Source organism: Piliocolobus tephrosceles, chromosome 13 (genome assembly GCF_002776525.5).
Source record: "Piliocolobus tephrosceles isolate RC106 chromosome 13, ASM277652v3, whole genome shotgun sequence".
NCBI lineage: Eukaryota > Metazoa > Chordata > Mammalia > Primates > Cercopithecidae > Piliocolobus > Piliocolobus tephrosceles.
The window spans coordinates 54,927,058-54,942,795 of record NC_045446.1 but is presented as its reverse complement, the minus strand read 5'-3'; the positions used below and the strand labels follow the sequence as shown (position 1 = coordinate 54,942,795).

General features: G+C 38.5%; 1 protein-coding gene and 1 non-coding gene across 3 annotated transcripts in view; both read right to left on the bottom strand.

Annotated features, from left to right (window-relative positions):
• Window positions 1-15,738, bottom strand: part of SBF2 (SET binding factor 2) — a 546,407-nt gene that overhangs the window by 64,793 nt on the left and 465,876 nt on the right. For both annotated transcript variants that reach the window (XM_026454017.1, XM_026454018.1), the window contains 7 exons: window positions 13,854-14,116; window positions 12,689-12,861; window positions 11,825-11,898; window positions 9,152-9,347; window positions 5,853-5,980; window positions 4,504-4,679; window positions 1,202-1,347 (listed from right to left, as the gene is read on the bottom strand). In XM_026454017.1, the coding sequence (XP_026309802.1) occupies window positions 1,202-1,347; window positions 4,504-4,679; window positions 5,853-5,980; window positions 9,152-9,347; window positions 11,825-11,898; window positions 12,689-12,861; window positions 13,854-14,116 (1,156 nt within the window). The remainder of the gene's footprint in view (window positions 1-1,201; window positions 1,348-4,503; window positions 4,680-5,852; window positions 5,981-9,151; window positions 9,348-11,824; window positions 11,899-12,688; window positions 12,862-13,853; window positions 14,117-15,738) is intronic.
• On the bottom strand, window positions 2,394-2,455 carry LOC111524726. The gene has a single exon (XR_002725857.1). It is a non-coding gene; the product is annotated as a U7 small nuclear RNA (small nuclear RNA).

The following is a 15,738-nucleotide window of genomic DNA, read 5'->3' as shown; positions in this document are numbered from 1 at the left end:
CAACAAATGGTTATTTTAGTAATGTAATGGTGAGTATTTTCACTGCCCCCAGAGGCAAGCTTGTAGGTACACATTCTCACCCAGGGCATGCATACATACATACAAAGCCACATAGGTCCTTTTTTTTTTTGAGGCAGAGTCTTGCTCTGTCAGACCCAGGCTGCAGTGCAGTGGTGCCATCTCGGCTCACTGCAACCTTCTCCTCCCAAGTTCAAGCAATTCTCATGCCTCAGCCTCCTGAGCAGTTGGGACTACAGGTGCATGCCACCATGCCTGGCTAAAATTTTATTTTAGTAGAGACAGGGTTTCGCCATGTTGGCCAGGCTGGTCTTGAACTCCTGGCCTCAAGTGATCTGCCTGCCTTAGCCTCCCAAAGTGCTGGGATTATAGGCATGAGCCACTGGGCCCAGCCCACATAGCTTCTTTATCCCAGCAACTGAAAATGGAGACCTGTTAGCCAGTGCTTTCTCTAAAGATGAGGTTTCTTTTTAAAAATGTTGTTGTTAGTAGTAGTAGTTCTTACATAACCACTGGTGACTGATTCTGAGATCCTGAGGGAAAAAAAGGGTGTAATGGCATTCTGCCTTCCATTATATCAGCTTTTCTGTAGTGCTGATTCCATAGCCTATTTGATACCAGGTTAAGAATGGGAAACAGTCACTCAGACATTTTGCTACTAGCTTTCTGCCTCTATTTTTCCCACTCAGAGGTATTGTAGCTGTTCTTTCAAATATTTAGCAAGTATTTTTTCTTATGGCCTAAGTATTCCTTCATCTTAGGTCCCCCATTTTGATTAAGAGCACCAACAATGTTCTTACCAAAAACTGAAATCTTCAACTTGAAATGTTCAATGTCTTTACCTTAAATTCTTATTCTAGAAGAATAAGATACAGGGGACTACCCTATACCTAAATTTCCCATGCAGTGAGGTTTTCTTCTTTCTTCCTTTAATGAGACCCACATAAAAATGATCAATTAGCTGTATGGATTTAGTAAAGAAGAAGTATAATTTAACAAAATATTACCTGAACAATGGAATACTGGGAAAATATTTTTCCCCCAGTTCTAAGAAGCTGGTAAGTGCTTCCATCTTCTCATGAGATCTAGGTTTTCGTGAATCAAAATTTAAGTGCAACTACATCTTAGTCTCTTATTCATATAAGAAAGTTGAATAATGAAGGAAATTCAAGTTCTCACATACCAGATACATCATCATCTTCATTCCATCCAGGACGATTTACTCTTTCTTCCACAATTGTCCCTGTCTTCTTCTTCAGTAAATATTGCCGTCCAATTGTCATTTTCCCTGCCCTTTTGGCACCTTTCACAATTGTTTTTGAGAAGGTACTACAAGTCATGAAACCAAAGAGAATGTTAACTTAATATAAAAGCACTACTTGTATTGTTGATACCTACTTAGCTCAAATTGTTTCTTTTCCTTTCCCACAGCCACTACTGGTCCAGACTTTTGTTAAGCCTCTCCTTCTTTAGGTTATTTTTAATATGGCAGTAGACTAATTTCCCATAAAACATCATTGTCATCAGGACACTGTCTTAGGCAAAACGTGCAGGAAAACGTAAAGTGAGATGCAAACTACTTATCAACCCATATCTAAACTCCTTGGTTTGGCTTTTTGGGGAGGACTGCCCTGAACCTACTCTGGTTATCCCCATGCCACTGTCCCTACCACAATTCCCACAAAGCATGCTTGCTGGAGTCCTCCTACATGGAAAGCTAGCCTGCCTGCTTCTCTACTTACTCAAATTCTCTTTCTACCAACTCCCAAGACTTTCTCTGAGATCATATGACCTTCATAGTTGGCAACACATTTGCTTATTTCTTAACGGTTTTCAGTGTGTATATGTGATATCCTGACTCTAATTAGCTGTAAACCTTAAGAAGCATAGAAAAATAATATAATTCCCCTTTTTTGAGAGGATAAAAATAAATCAGAAACTTGAGTATCCTTTTGAGAACCAGCTTTAATTAAAGGGAAATTAAGATGTAAATCATTTGGACCTAAAAGTACTTTATTTAATCAAACAATTTACCCCTTCTTGCTGACAGAAAATCTAGGCAATCCAGAGAATTAAACAGAGAACCTATTTCCTGACTAATCAGATGGAGGTGAAGATTCTGAAGACTGTTCTTGATTATATTCTTCTCTATCACAAAGAACTCTTCTGGTGTTTTCCTGCCATTCAGTAAAAAGTGATAAGGCTTCTTTTATTGTCAAAACAGTTTCACCAGACTCCGTCTTTAGTTATTTGCAATGTAAACCTGATGGTTATGAAACAAGTTTGAGATAACTGCTGGGAAGCATAAAATACTGATATTTGCTAAATTGTAAGTCACTTGTATAACTTTTATTCTTATTTTTAAATTTTTATTAGTGGGCTTTCTGGCAAAAAATGGAAAGCCTGCTAGACAAATTCCAAAAGAGCTGTAACACTAGGTATAATTTAAACTCTATGGGAGTTTTGAAATTTTTTCCCAGCTAAAGCTATATCTTTTGTTTCATATACCCAGGCAACACTTAAAATTTTTTTTTTTTTTTTTTTTTTTTGAGACGGAGTCTCGCTCTGTCGCCCAAACTAGAGTGCAGTGGCCAGATCTCAGCTCACTGCAAGCTCCGCCTTTCGGGTTCATGCCATTCTCCTGCCTCAGCCTCCCGAGTAGCTGGGACTATAGGCGCCCGCCACCTCGCCCAGCTATTTTTTTTTTTTTTTTTTTTTGTATTTTTTAGTAGAGACGGGGTTTCACCGGGTTAGCCAGGATGGTCTCCATCTCCTGACCTCATGATCCGCCCGTCTCGGCCTCCCAAAGTGCTAGGATTACAGGCTTGAGCCACTGCGCCTGGCCTTAAAATTTTTAAATTGCTATATCTCTGTTGCAGCTAATACAACAGGCTTGATACAGGTATATATTTCTGAAACTAATATAAATATACATGTTTCTGATAGTTTGTAAATGTAAAATATCACACAAAGCTTTGTCTCTTCCACTGAAGGATGAGATAACAAACATCATAGGCTCCTCTGCAACCCTATGGTGCTAAGACAAGATGCTTGGCCCACTGCTGTAAATCCCTAGGAACTTGGTCATGCTTCAGCATACCATACCTGGATATTTCTGGTCTCCTTTGCTTACCAGGTAATACAGGTGGCTAGCTGTGCAACTGAGAAATAATATACTGTCTGAAACCTCAAATCTTCTATAATCCCCAATCTACCCTTCTGTCAGGCAAAAGGAAGGGCCTCTTTTCCAAAGTCTGCAAAGCTCTCTCTAGTATTATAATTTGTATTGGCAGATGCCCACATTCTACATCGTTAACAATGAATGAAATTTTAGCCCTTATATTTTATCACTGATGGAAGATAACTTAAAACAATTGTTATTTTGTAATAACTGAAGTTTAAAACTTTCAACATAAATTTCTAAAAACTTTCTAGAAAATAAGGGTTCATACTAAAGAAATATGACAAAGAAATGCAATGCCTGATCCTGGATTAGATCCTGGACCAGAAATAAAAAAGTTTAGGTACTAAACTAAAAAAGGATCATTAACACAATGTGAATATAGACTCTGGGTTAGGTAGAAGTTTTATATTAATTAAATTTTCTGATTTTGATTACTGTGCTTATGTAAGATAATGTTGGGCAAGGGGACAGAGGGCATTAGGACAAATACCTAACGCATGCAGGGCTTAAAACCTAGATGATGGGTTGATGGGTGCAGCAAACCACCATGGCACATGTATACCTATGTAACAAACTTGCACGTTCTGCACATGTATTCCAGAACTTAAAGTATAATAAATAAATTTAAAAAATAAAATAAAAAAATAAAAAGATAATATCTTTGTTCCTAGGAAATATATTTAAGGATAAATACATTCCTTAATGTATTTATGTGATGTACTTAAGGATAAAGGGACATCTTATATCTAACTCAAATGGCTCAAAAAAAAAAAAATGTATATATAAGAAAGAGAATGATAAGCAAATGGACCAAAGTAGAAACTACTGGTGAATCTGGGTAAAATATATACAAAAATTCTTTGTACTACTGTCATGAATTTTCTGTAAGTTTGGAATGTTCAAAAGAGTTACGTAAAACAGAAAATAAAGCCTCCTGTTTCTAGATAAAAGCAAATCTGTCCACTGGGCCTGGATATTAATAAAAGCTGAAGGGATTGGTCAAAAGCATTTAGAAAGTGATCAATATGGAAAAAAGAGAAAATAGAATTTCACATTCTAAAAAAGGATTATGAGCAATGGACATGACAGTCAAAGCTTCTGATAGCTTTTAGTGTTTGAAACTTGCTACATTTATCAATGCTGCTGTTCCATAACTTTATGATCTTGGCCTCATGGGCTTGACAGAAACAGAATAGTGAATGAGAAGAACAATTGCTTACACCTGGACACAAAGGATAGGTCACTCCTTTTGCAATCAATTATGGGAGGGCTGAAATTAACAGACTCCTCTTTCTTCTTACCGAAAAGAAGTGTTCTTTTCCTTCTGTTTTGGTAAAATTATTTGTGGGGTAGTCTGTCCAGCAGCAAAAGCAAAGGTGCTGAAAATGGACTGAGGATAACGGAACTTCATCAGTTGTTTCTTAAAGATCTCTACCACTTCTGGACTGACTTCTTCATCAAATGCTACCTTAATCAACTAGAAGCAAAAGAGATTAAACACAAAAGAAGCATTGAGGATTTCCAGGCAACTTTCCCCCAAACAACAGAATATAATAACACAAAATGGCAAGACTGGAGGTTGAAGGGACTTTGGATAACATGCAATACAATTTTTAAATTTTTAAAAATAAAAGGCTCAAAAAGGTTTACTTGCCATAAATGGCTAGTTGGCAAGAAAAATCATGTATCTTCAAGTCAGTTTCTTTAAGATTATTCTTCTACAATGGGATAGGGAAGTGTACTAGCAAACATGCCCTTCTCATTTCTCAACTGGTTGGTTCCAGATAGAGAATTTGGCCTAATAAGGACTTTTCCTACCCAGATACAACAAATGTAGGAAGAAAAAAAATCCATGTGACTAGAATCCTAATCAGTACAGCTAGGCAATATTCAAGTGTGGAGTTCTTTGGAAGGTGGAACAGTGAGGAAATCCTTAGGCAGCCAATGCTTTCAGGTGATGAGAGGTCTGGAGCCTAAAGATCAGCAGCCTTACATTTCACACAATTAGCACAGAAGCCAATAGGAGAGATCCTTGACTAGAAGGTATGAGGCAAGAACTGAAATCTGAGAAGTGATGAAGAATAAGAAAAGCAAAATATTACAAACTGAGAATTTAAAAAAAGGAAAAACTAAGAAAAGGTCCTTCTTCCAGGGTCTGGTTTGCATTAGTGATTCTACAAAGTTCTGATATAGTCATAAACCCCTGGAAAACTTCTTGCTTTATCAGGGGTATGCAACCAGTACCAATAGAACTTTAGCCCTAGCTATACTTTTTACCTTTCCATAGAACAGCCACATGGCATTTCCTTCAAAACAGATGCCAAGACAACTGCTTTTTATCTAAAGGCTTCATCAAACAGGTACTGAGGTATAACTTGGGAGAGAATAAGAACCAATTGTATGTGCCTCTGTTTCTAAGATCACCATTATTGAGTATCTGTTGGTACTCTGAGTTCACTAAGGGGCTCCAGGGATTAAATCCAATACCATTCATGAGTTTACTCAGTTGATGATTACCCTCTCAGAGCCTATGGCCTTCCCCATTCTTATCCTCAAAACTTCTGAGCACATGACCACAGAAAATGGCCACAATATCATTTGACTTTTGAAAATTTTTGAATAGTAAAACAATGGCTTCCTTTTTTAATACCTGAAAAGATGCTGATGTGATCTGCAGTCCTTCTTGCATGTTCTGCTGTAGCTGGTTCTGCATTGTAATCTTCTTCTCCTTGGTGATGGAGGCAATGGGAAAGCTCCGCACAACTGTCTGCTCACCCACTGTAAACAGACAGGACACAGCTTTAGCAACAACACTTTATAGCTCACTTCTAGAGTATCTACTGCTCACTTCATCAGTCACTGCTGGAGAAGTGGATTTGAAGAGGACACTGCCCAGGAATGCAGTGAAAGAAAGTGCCCTTCACTCCAGGAAAGGATTATGTCTCAGGAGTGGCTAGTGACTTACATTTCACACAATTAGCATAGGAGGCAATAGAAGGGATCCTTGACCAGAAGGAATGAGGCAAGAACTGGAATTTTTGGAAATCTGAGAAGTTAGAGACAAGTGACTTGCCACTCCTGAGACAGAATCCTTTCCTGGAGTGAAGAAACTGTCACAGCCTGACTGCCTTCATTCTTTCTATCTCCCCAACCTACTGTGTGCCACCCAAGATCACCTGGTTCAAGGCAATTTTATAGAAAGGGAGATTTTGTTCAAAAAAAGAAAAAGTACTCCTCAAGTATTGAAAAGACATCCAAGATATTTAATGTAAGGATGAAGCAAAAGAGAACAGGTTTTTAAAGTTTGTTTCCATATATGGTAAAAGGTGTTATACTATATATGTGTGACTTTGGAAAACAAGCCTGGACTTAGGCGCAAGATTTTTAGGAGTTTATTAGAGCAAACATGGGAAAATATAAATAATTATTTATCAAGTACCTGAGGTTACGAAGATGAGAGTCTAGAAAAAGGTAGCACACTCAAGACCTCCCTTGAAGAGCTTCCAATTTCCCGTGGGAGGAGAGTCACATGCAGAATATAATAATATGTGGTTAGCTCTTACGTTTGAGGGAACAGACTACAGGGATTTAAATATTTCAGAGAAGGATCTCTGCATGCTAGATGGATAGAAAATGATTTCTGGGAGAAGTGAGGGAGAAGATGAGCTTTAAAGGAAGTGTAGAATCTGGATTTGCAGAAGGGAAAGGAAGAGCATTTTAGGCAGTGGTAGAGGAACATAACAGGAGTAACAATGAACAAGGCCTCCCAGCTAGTAAGCCAGGATGGGGAGGAGGTGGGGAGATGTGAACTACGTTCATCTTATTTAACAGCCCACACATTTCTTCATTTATTATAATCAGAATCCTAATTCCCTGGATCTATCAACCTGTAATCTAGAAAAATTCTGACTATCTTTTTACATCAAGCTCATATTCAGAGGCTAAGCAAAGTCAGGATGTACATAGGATTTAAGTTCTAGGATGTATTTAACACCTACATTTCTATAACATGTAAAATTATAATATTTATATGTGTCATTAAAGGAGAAATTTTAAATTAGAAATTTAAAAGGAAATAAAAATATTTTCTATGACAAAAATAGTTTTCCTAAGTGAAATTAATCCAAAATTTGAAAGGAAAAAGCCAGAGAATATGAGATTTCACACTAAGCATGACTTTAAAATAAATTACAACAATTTAAATGACCACGTAAGTATCACATGTTTATGTGTCCAAAATGTATGTTTATGGCCATTAATCTCACAAAAGTTCTACTATAAAAAATTGTAAGTACTGTCTGGTTTCTTTTAAAAGTATGTTTACTTTCAAATACAATTTGTGTACACCAATATGAAGGAGTGGGCTAAGACATTTTTTCTCCTTTTCACTTTTTCAAAATAAGCAGAACTATTCTTACAAATTCATCTTTTCTTATTTAATTTTATGAACTTGTTGCACATTATATGGTAAGCAGTCTTTTATGACTGATATACTAAATCATCTTGATTCTATTCAACCTAGGGGTAATGCAACTATTAAGATTTAAAAGAGAATACATTTTATATATCTGAATTCAATTGTCCAACAAATGAGTAGTACATAGTGCATACTCATCAAATGCTACTAAATACATAATTTCAGAGGAGAAAGGCACTTTAGTGACCATTCAGCCCAATGGTTCTCAATCACAATCACTTGTGGGGCTAAAGAAATACACAGATGCCTGGGTCTCCCCATTTCTACTGCTTCAGATTCTAATTCAATTGTTTGAGGGTTGGGCCCAGAAACTGGTATTTTTTTTTTAAAGATTTCCAGATAATTCAAATATGTAGTCAATGTTAAGAACCACTGAATTATCACCAAAGAAAGCCCAATCTCCCAATTTTATAAAAGAGGAAAACAAAGTACAAAAATGTTAAGTGACTCAAGTCACTGAGCTCTGACTTGGAGTCCTATTGTTTTGCCCAAAAGTCTTAATTATGTGCTTTTCCTCTCAACAAGAGCATTTTACATACAGACTATAGTGACTTTAAGAAGATAATGTAGATTACTTCTGGTAGGGCATGCTATTCCTTTGTAATATAGAAGGCTGTACTGAATAGTAGAAAATAGAAATAGAAGTTATAGGAGTTTGGCAAGTAGAAGAGAAGTTGTCTGCCAAAAGGGAAGTGGGGTTAATTGGAATGGAGTAAGAGGGAAGTGGGATTGGTGCTTGACAACCTTGTGATGGTCAGCATATCCTTCCACAAAAAGGTTCAAGTATCTGCAAGATCTTAGTTTTACAGTTAATTCTAGGACTCAGAAAGTGGAGACAAACCAGTAAGGAATATATTCAGCAGTTAGAGTGAATATCTCTAGGTTATAATACTCTGCCCCATGAAATTATGATCATTTCAGCAAATGAACCCTTGATTTATTGTTTAGAAGACAACCCTTTGTTCTTCAAGTAAAAAACTATGACCCAAATTATCATTAGCTCTGTTCAACTAAAGTATTTCACCAAAATACCTGTGTGGCAAAAAGCTTACTTTGGATTTAAAATGATCTGCAGGCCGGGCGCGGTGGCTCAAGCCTGTAATCCCAGCACTTTGGGAGGCCGAGACGGGCGGATCACGAGGTCAGGAGATCAAGACCATCCTGGCTAACACGGTGAAACCCCGTCTCTACTAAAAAATACAAAAAACTAGCCGGGCGCGGTGGTGGGTGCCTGTAGTCCCAGCTACTCGGGAGGCTGAGGCAGGAGAATGGTGTGAACCCAGGAGGCGGAGCTTGCAGTGAGCTGAGATCCGGCCACTGCACTCCAGCCTGGGCGACAGAGCAAGACTCCGTCTCAAAAAAAAAAAAATTAAAAATAAAATAAAATGATCTGCAAATCACTGTGCACAGATGGGATCGAAACCTCATGTACCACACAGATATCCATGTTCTGATGGCATATTGAGTCATACCTAACTGATCATGGGGGGTTCCCCTGAAGAGAATTCTGTATGTGGTGAGGAACAAGGCTCCTTCTGCTGGCAGGAGCTGAGGGCCTCCAAGAAGACCTCCAGTAGCTTCTTCTCTTCCATCAGGATCCAGCAAGACTCGAAGACCCTCACAGACAATTTCTTCCCCTGGCAGCAGAGCAGGTCTAAGAATCTTGGGCTTACAACAGAAAAAGAATGATTGACTGATTGACAAATTGATTGATTTTTGGAGACAGGGTCTTGCTCTGTTGCCCAGCCTAGAATACAGTAGTGCAATCATAATTCACTGCAGCATCAAACTCCTGGGCTCAAAAGATCCTCTGACCTCAGCCTCAGGAGTAGCTGAGACTACAGGCATGCACCACTATGCCTGGCTGATTTTTAAATTTTTTTGTACAGACAGGATCCTGCTACATTGCCCAGGCTGGTCTCAAACTCCTGGCCTCAAGCAATACTCCTGCCCCAGCCTCCCAAAGTGCTAGGATTACAGGCATGAGCCACCATACCTGGCTAGAGAAAGTATTGTAAACACAACTTTCGTGGAGTTTCTAATACTCAGACCATGGTGATCTTTTCAATTATAGACCTAAAAATCTTAAGCCAGACTTCCCAGATAGTCACATGAGAAAGCTGATTTGGTAAGAGGCAGAAATGAAGTTTATATATCCAAATGTGGGAGGATTCTTTGCAGAACTGCCTAAAAGTAAAATCAGTGGGAAATAACTCAACTATCTGAAATATTCATTCAATGAAACATTCTGTAACCTTTAAAATATGACATAGATCTATATGTGTTAACATGGAAAAATATTCAGAAGGCCTGGTGCGGTGGCTCACGCCTGTAATCCCACCACTTTGGGAGGCCAAGGCAGGTGGATCACCTGAGGTCAGGAGTTCCAGACCAGCCTGGCCAACATGGTGAAACCCTGCCTCTACTAAAAATACAAAAATTAGCTGGGTGTGGTGGCAGGCGCCTGTAATCCCAGCTACTCATGAGGCTGAGGTAGGAGAATTGCTTGAACCTGGGAGGGGGAGGTTGCAGTGAGCCAAGATCATGCTACTGCACTCCAGCCTGGGCGACAAAGCAAGACTCCATCTCAAAAAAAAAAAAAAAAAAATTCCAGAATACATTGATAAGTTAAAAAAGCAAGTTAGAAACCAGTATGTACATTATAATCTCATTTCTGGAAAAAGAAAAGGAATTGTAAGACTGTGAACTAAACTATTAAAGGCAATGGTATCATAGTTAGGGGTGGAGGTGGAGGTAGTATAGTATAGGGAGGACTACAAGGGACTTTCACTTTGTACAATGTGTATTTCTTTTATGCTCAAATTTATACAAAGAACATTATTACTTTTGAAATTATTTGGACATTATTATTTCTGTTTTTGAAAAAAAAATATATATGGACAAGCTTTTAACAAGACTGTCCTTCTTGGCCATGTAATGAACATTTACACAACTCAGGAAATTCTGACTCAGTAACCACATAATACATTCCTCTGAAGAGTTTAGGGCTAGGAAAAAAAATCTCTCCTGAATGTCTAATATGCTTATTTTTTACTAAGCAATAAACACTAATCAGCAGTATTCTTTTTGTTGGCTCTAGTGAGTTTAGAGCTAAATGTAAAGCCAAAGTATAATAATCACTATGTCTCAGGTTTCTGTTAGAATTATATTCCCACCTATCTGGCTTCTGCTCGCTCCTATGAACAAATGAATGAATGAATGCATGAAATGAATTTACTTATTTATTTATTTATTTGTTTATGAGACTGGGTCTTGCTCTGTCACCCAGACTGGAGTGCAATGACATGATCTCAGTTCACTGCAGCCTCAATCTCTTGGCCTCAAGTGATCCTCCCACCTTGGCCTCCTGAGTATCTGGAACTACAGATAACACTACCATGGTTGGCTAACTTTTAAATTATTTTTTGAAGAGATGGGGTTTCATCATGTTGCCCAGGCTGGTCTCAAACTCCTGGCTCAAGTCATCTGCCTGCCTCGGACTACCAAAGTGTTGGGATTATAGGCGTGAGCCATGGCTCCTGGCCTCAATTTGTTTCTGTTCTATTATAAAGTTCTGTTATATAGGCAACAGTAGACCATAGTCTACTGGCACCAGACTACAAAGTAATCATCTGAGAGCCTTGTTAAAATACAGATTCCCAGACATGTCATGGGGTATTCCGATTCAGGAGGGTGAGGTTGGGCCCAGGACTCTGAATTTTTAATAGACTTTCCAGCTGTTTGGGATGTATAGTCAGATTCAGAAACCTAGGTTTTTTATGATAACTGCCTTAAATCCTTTTTTAGGGGTGGGGGAGGGGGAGAAAATAGGCACAAAATAAAATCTTGGGTTGGGCTTAGAGGTTAGAAATGTTCCTAATTTATGCTCTGCCTATAAAAGTAGACTCAATGAGAGGTTATTATCGCTCCTTTGTTGAATCCAAGAAAAGATTCTGTTCCTATTTCAGTATCCTTTTTATAAGGTTCTATATGACAAACTCCTCTGAAAGTTTAACATATCATTAACACTGGAGCTGGTGTCTGTAAAAGGTTAGGTGAACACACTTTCCTGGCACACAGCAGTCTATCGTTCGTTTTTAAGAAGAGAGGCTATACCCTGAAAGCATGTAGTCTGGAATTATTACCTTCTGAATAGGTGGAAGTCTTCTGCTTTCTCGATGTACTGCTTCCAGGGTCTCAATGTGCATAGCTACAATTCCTAGGATGAGTCAGAGTATTCAAAATGAGAGAATACAGACACGCAGAATAAAAACAAATTCTGGATATTTTAGAATTAAAAGTTAATTAAAGTTTAGTGGTTCCTCAAAAAAGTTAAAGAGAATTACCATTATGACCCAGCAATTCCACTTCTACATACATACCCCAAAGAAATGAAAGTAAGGACTCAAACAGATACTTACATGTGGATATTCATGTATTATTATTTATAATAGCTAAAAGGGAGGGAGAAACAACTCAAATGTCCATCAACAGATGAATGGATAAAATGTGGGACAGCTATACCATGGAAAATTACTCAGCCATAAAAAGGAATGAAATTCTGATACATGCCACAACACGTATGAACCTTAAAAACATTATGCTAAGTGAAATAAACCAAATCCAAAAGTACAAATAGCATCTAAGTCCACTTATGTGAAATATTTAGAACAGGCAACTTTATAGAGACAGAAAATACATTAGAAGCTGCCAGGGGCTGCAGGATGGGGAAACAGGAGTTATTGCTTAATGGGTAGAGTGTTTGGGGTAATAGTTTTAGAAATAGATAATAGTGATGGCTGCACAACATTGTAAATGTAATTAATGCCGCTGAATTGTACACTTAGATTGTTTTATGTTATATATGTATTTTACAACAATTTAAAAACTAATCAGAAAATAAATAAATAGCATGGCTGAACTACATGGAAGACATGTATTGCCAGGTTTTATGCTGAAACTCAATAATCCCCAATATTCTGATTCTCTAATATCTGCAAAGTGATTACCTGGTATCATGCAATGAAGGCTCTTGATGTGATCCTGAGTAACGCCACTCTCTGTACAAACTTTGTCAATAAATCGGGTAATGAATCGCACAACAGAATTGGCAATGTCATTATTCTCTGAATCTTCAAACCCACTCTCTGTATCATAGCTCTCAGCTACACTTCCTGCAATACTAAGACAGTCAAGGAAAGAAATCATGGTCAGTACTCCAATGCAACAAATGACTACTATATAGTAGTCAATTTACATAGCAATTGAAATATGATCAAAGAGATGTCTACTCAAGTAGAAGGCTCACTTAACTCCATGGCTCCTTGGTAAGTCATGGTAATAAAACACAATGTTCTACTTGTCTACATTTGGAAACTACTGTCAGGCATTATCCTTTGGACCCAGATTTGTTTCTGTAAGGAATACCTTTTGTCACTCTCCCAAAAGGAACCCAGGAACCACAGAAAATAAAGCAAAAGAGGATTCTCTCGTTTATTATGGACTACCTGGGCCTTCTAAAGCAACCTGTCCTCCCAAGTTAATTATTACATAGAGACCAAGTAATATGGCTATCTTTGGCAACTTGGCAACTGAGGAACATGTTTCCTGGTAGGCAAAGTCAGAGTATTTTTCTCAGCAACAAGCATGTTCTTTGGTATGTAAGGACCAAACTGTCCTATGAACCCTTCTCTTGCCACGATTTATCACTCTCTGAGTAAACTGCAACCCATTTGGGTTTTAGTTTCAGTGGTATGAGAACTCACTGGAGGGTAGAGACACAGAAGGCATGGTTGTGGATATGACTATAAGGTTGAGGAAAAGGAGGGCTGAGAAACAAACTCACTTTTGCAAGAAGGTGCTCACTAATTTCTCTGGAATGATTTCTGTAAATTGCTTTGGCAGACAGTAACTAAAGGGCTGGATCAGTAATGGGTGAGATATTTGGAAAAATTAGGTCATAAAAAAGAAGAGAGTGTGGGAAGTGGTTAAGAATAGTAGGATGAAGTGAATCTTTTAGAGAGAAAAGCTGAACAAGTCCAAAGGTGAGGAAAAAATGGTTAACTTTTGAAATATGTACAGCAGTATTTGCTCAAAATGTTTAATATTATCTGTCAAGCCAAAACTGGTCCCAAGAAGAGTAGGAGGAGGGTCTGTGTGTTCACATTTTGGTACCTGTTTGTGACAATGCTGTTGCTTCCGCTCTCCCAGTCACCTGGTGCTGATGTTCTTAGGAGCTTGTTTTTACTTGTGTCGAGTGGAACTAGCAGGTTCACCATGAGGTTTGCAAAGTGAATGGCCTGACTAAAGACAGTGCTTTCCTCATGTTGCACTAGCTCTTGCTGAGTTAACTTGCTCAGGGTAGGCCAAAGGCGTAGTTGCTCAGCTGCCAGGTCCATTGCTGTCTTCTCCTGATATTGGTTATCAGGAAGTTTATCCTAAAAAATAAAGCAACACAATCCAAAAGAGAACCATCACTTCAGGTGAGCTTAAAAAACATAGATGTTTTAAATAACTATTCTATTAAATGCTTACATCAGCAAAAATGAAAACATAAACAAAACATAACAACCACAAAACAAAACCTAGTCTTCTTTCCCAGATCCAACAGGCCTTGAGTGGAACTATGTGACAAACCTCAGGAAGCAGCAGCAAAGCACCTTATAGCTTGTGAAGAGCTGGTATGTCTATGGTCTCACTTGTACCTAACCTAGGGCTGGCTCCGGGATAGACTTCTTTAGAATGGCTGGCAAAGAAGCAGTGACATGTGTTTGCTCTATGAATTCTTTCGAGATGTGTCAATATTACCATTACAGCTGCTTAAAAAATTATCGAAAGCATCCCCAAAGCCCAATAAATTTCTGAAGTATAATGATAATCAGCCTTTAAGGCTGCTTTAAATTCAATTCATGAGGATAATTTCTAACACTTATTATTACTGCATGCCAGGTACTCTTCAATGCACTTTATATATTAGACACTAAAATCTCATAATAATCATATTCATTTTACCAGTGAGGAAATAAGGCACAGTGAAGTAACATGACGTGACCCAAACCAGAGAGCTAGTAAATGATATTTTAAACTTTCAGAGTATTTAAAACTACTCTTTCAAATTAAAAACAATTTCCTTGATCTTAAAATATTTTCTGATATTTTTCATAAAAATATTTTACGCTGATGAAACAGAGAGAAACATATAGAATATTCCTAGAAGAAGACCTAGATTTATTACTGCCATTTTTAAAAAATAGAACTACTAGGCCAGGTGTGATGGCTCAAGCCTGTAATCCCAGCACTTTGGGAGGCCGAGACGGGCGGATCACGAGGTCAGGAGATGGAGACCATCCTGGCTAACACGGTGAAACCCCGTCTCTACTAAAAATACAAAAAACTAGCCGGGCGAGGTGGCGGCCGCCTGTAGTCCCAGCTACTCCGGAGGCTGAGGCAGGAGAATGGCGTAAACCCGGGAGGCGGAGCTTGCAGTGAGCTGAGACCCGGCCACTGCACTCCAGCCTGGGCGACAGAGCAAGACTCCGTCTCAAAAAAAAAAAAATAGAACTACTAAATTTTACATTTATTTTGGAGTCAATTAACGTTAATTTGACATTCCTCCAGGAAAGTTAGCTGCATAGGGAAGTATGTCTGTTATTTTAGGTTTGTTCTTTCTATTCAACTTCCTATAATCATTTCCAGGAAATTCTTATTTATTAAAGTATATTAAAACAATCCGAAGGCCGGGCACGGTGGCTCAAGCCTGTAATCCCAGCACTTTGGGAGGCCGAGACGGGCGGATCATGAGGTTAGGAGATGAAGACCATCCGGGCTAACATGGTGAAACTCCGTCTCTACTAAAAAATATAAAAAACTAGCCGGGCGAGGTGGCGGGCACCTGTAGTCCCAGCTACTCAGGAGGCTGAGGCAGGAGAATGGCATAAACCCGGGAGGCGGAGCTTGTAGTGAGCTGAGATCCAGCCACTGCACTCCAGCCTGGGCGACAGAGTGAGACTCCCTCTCAAAAAAAAAAAAAAAAAAAAAAAAAAAAAAAAAAAAAAAAAAA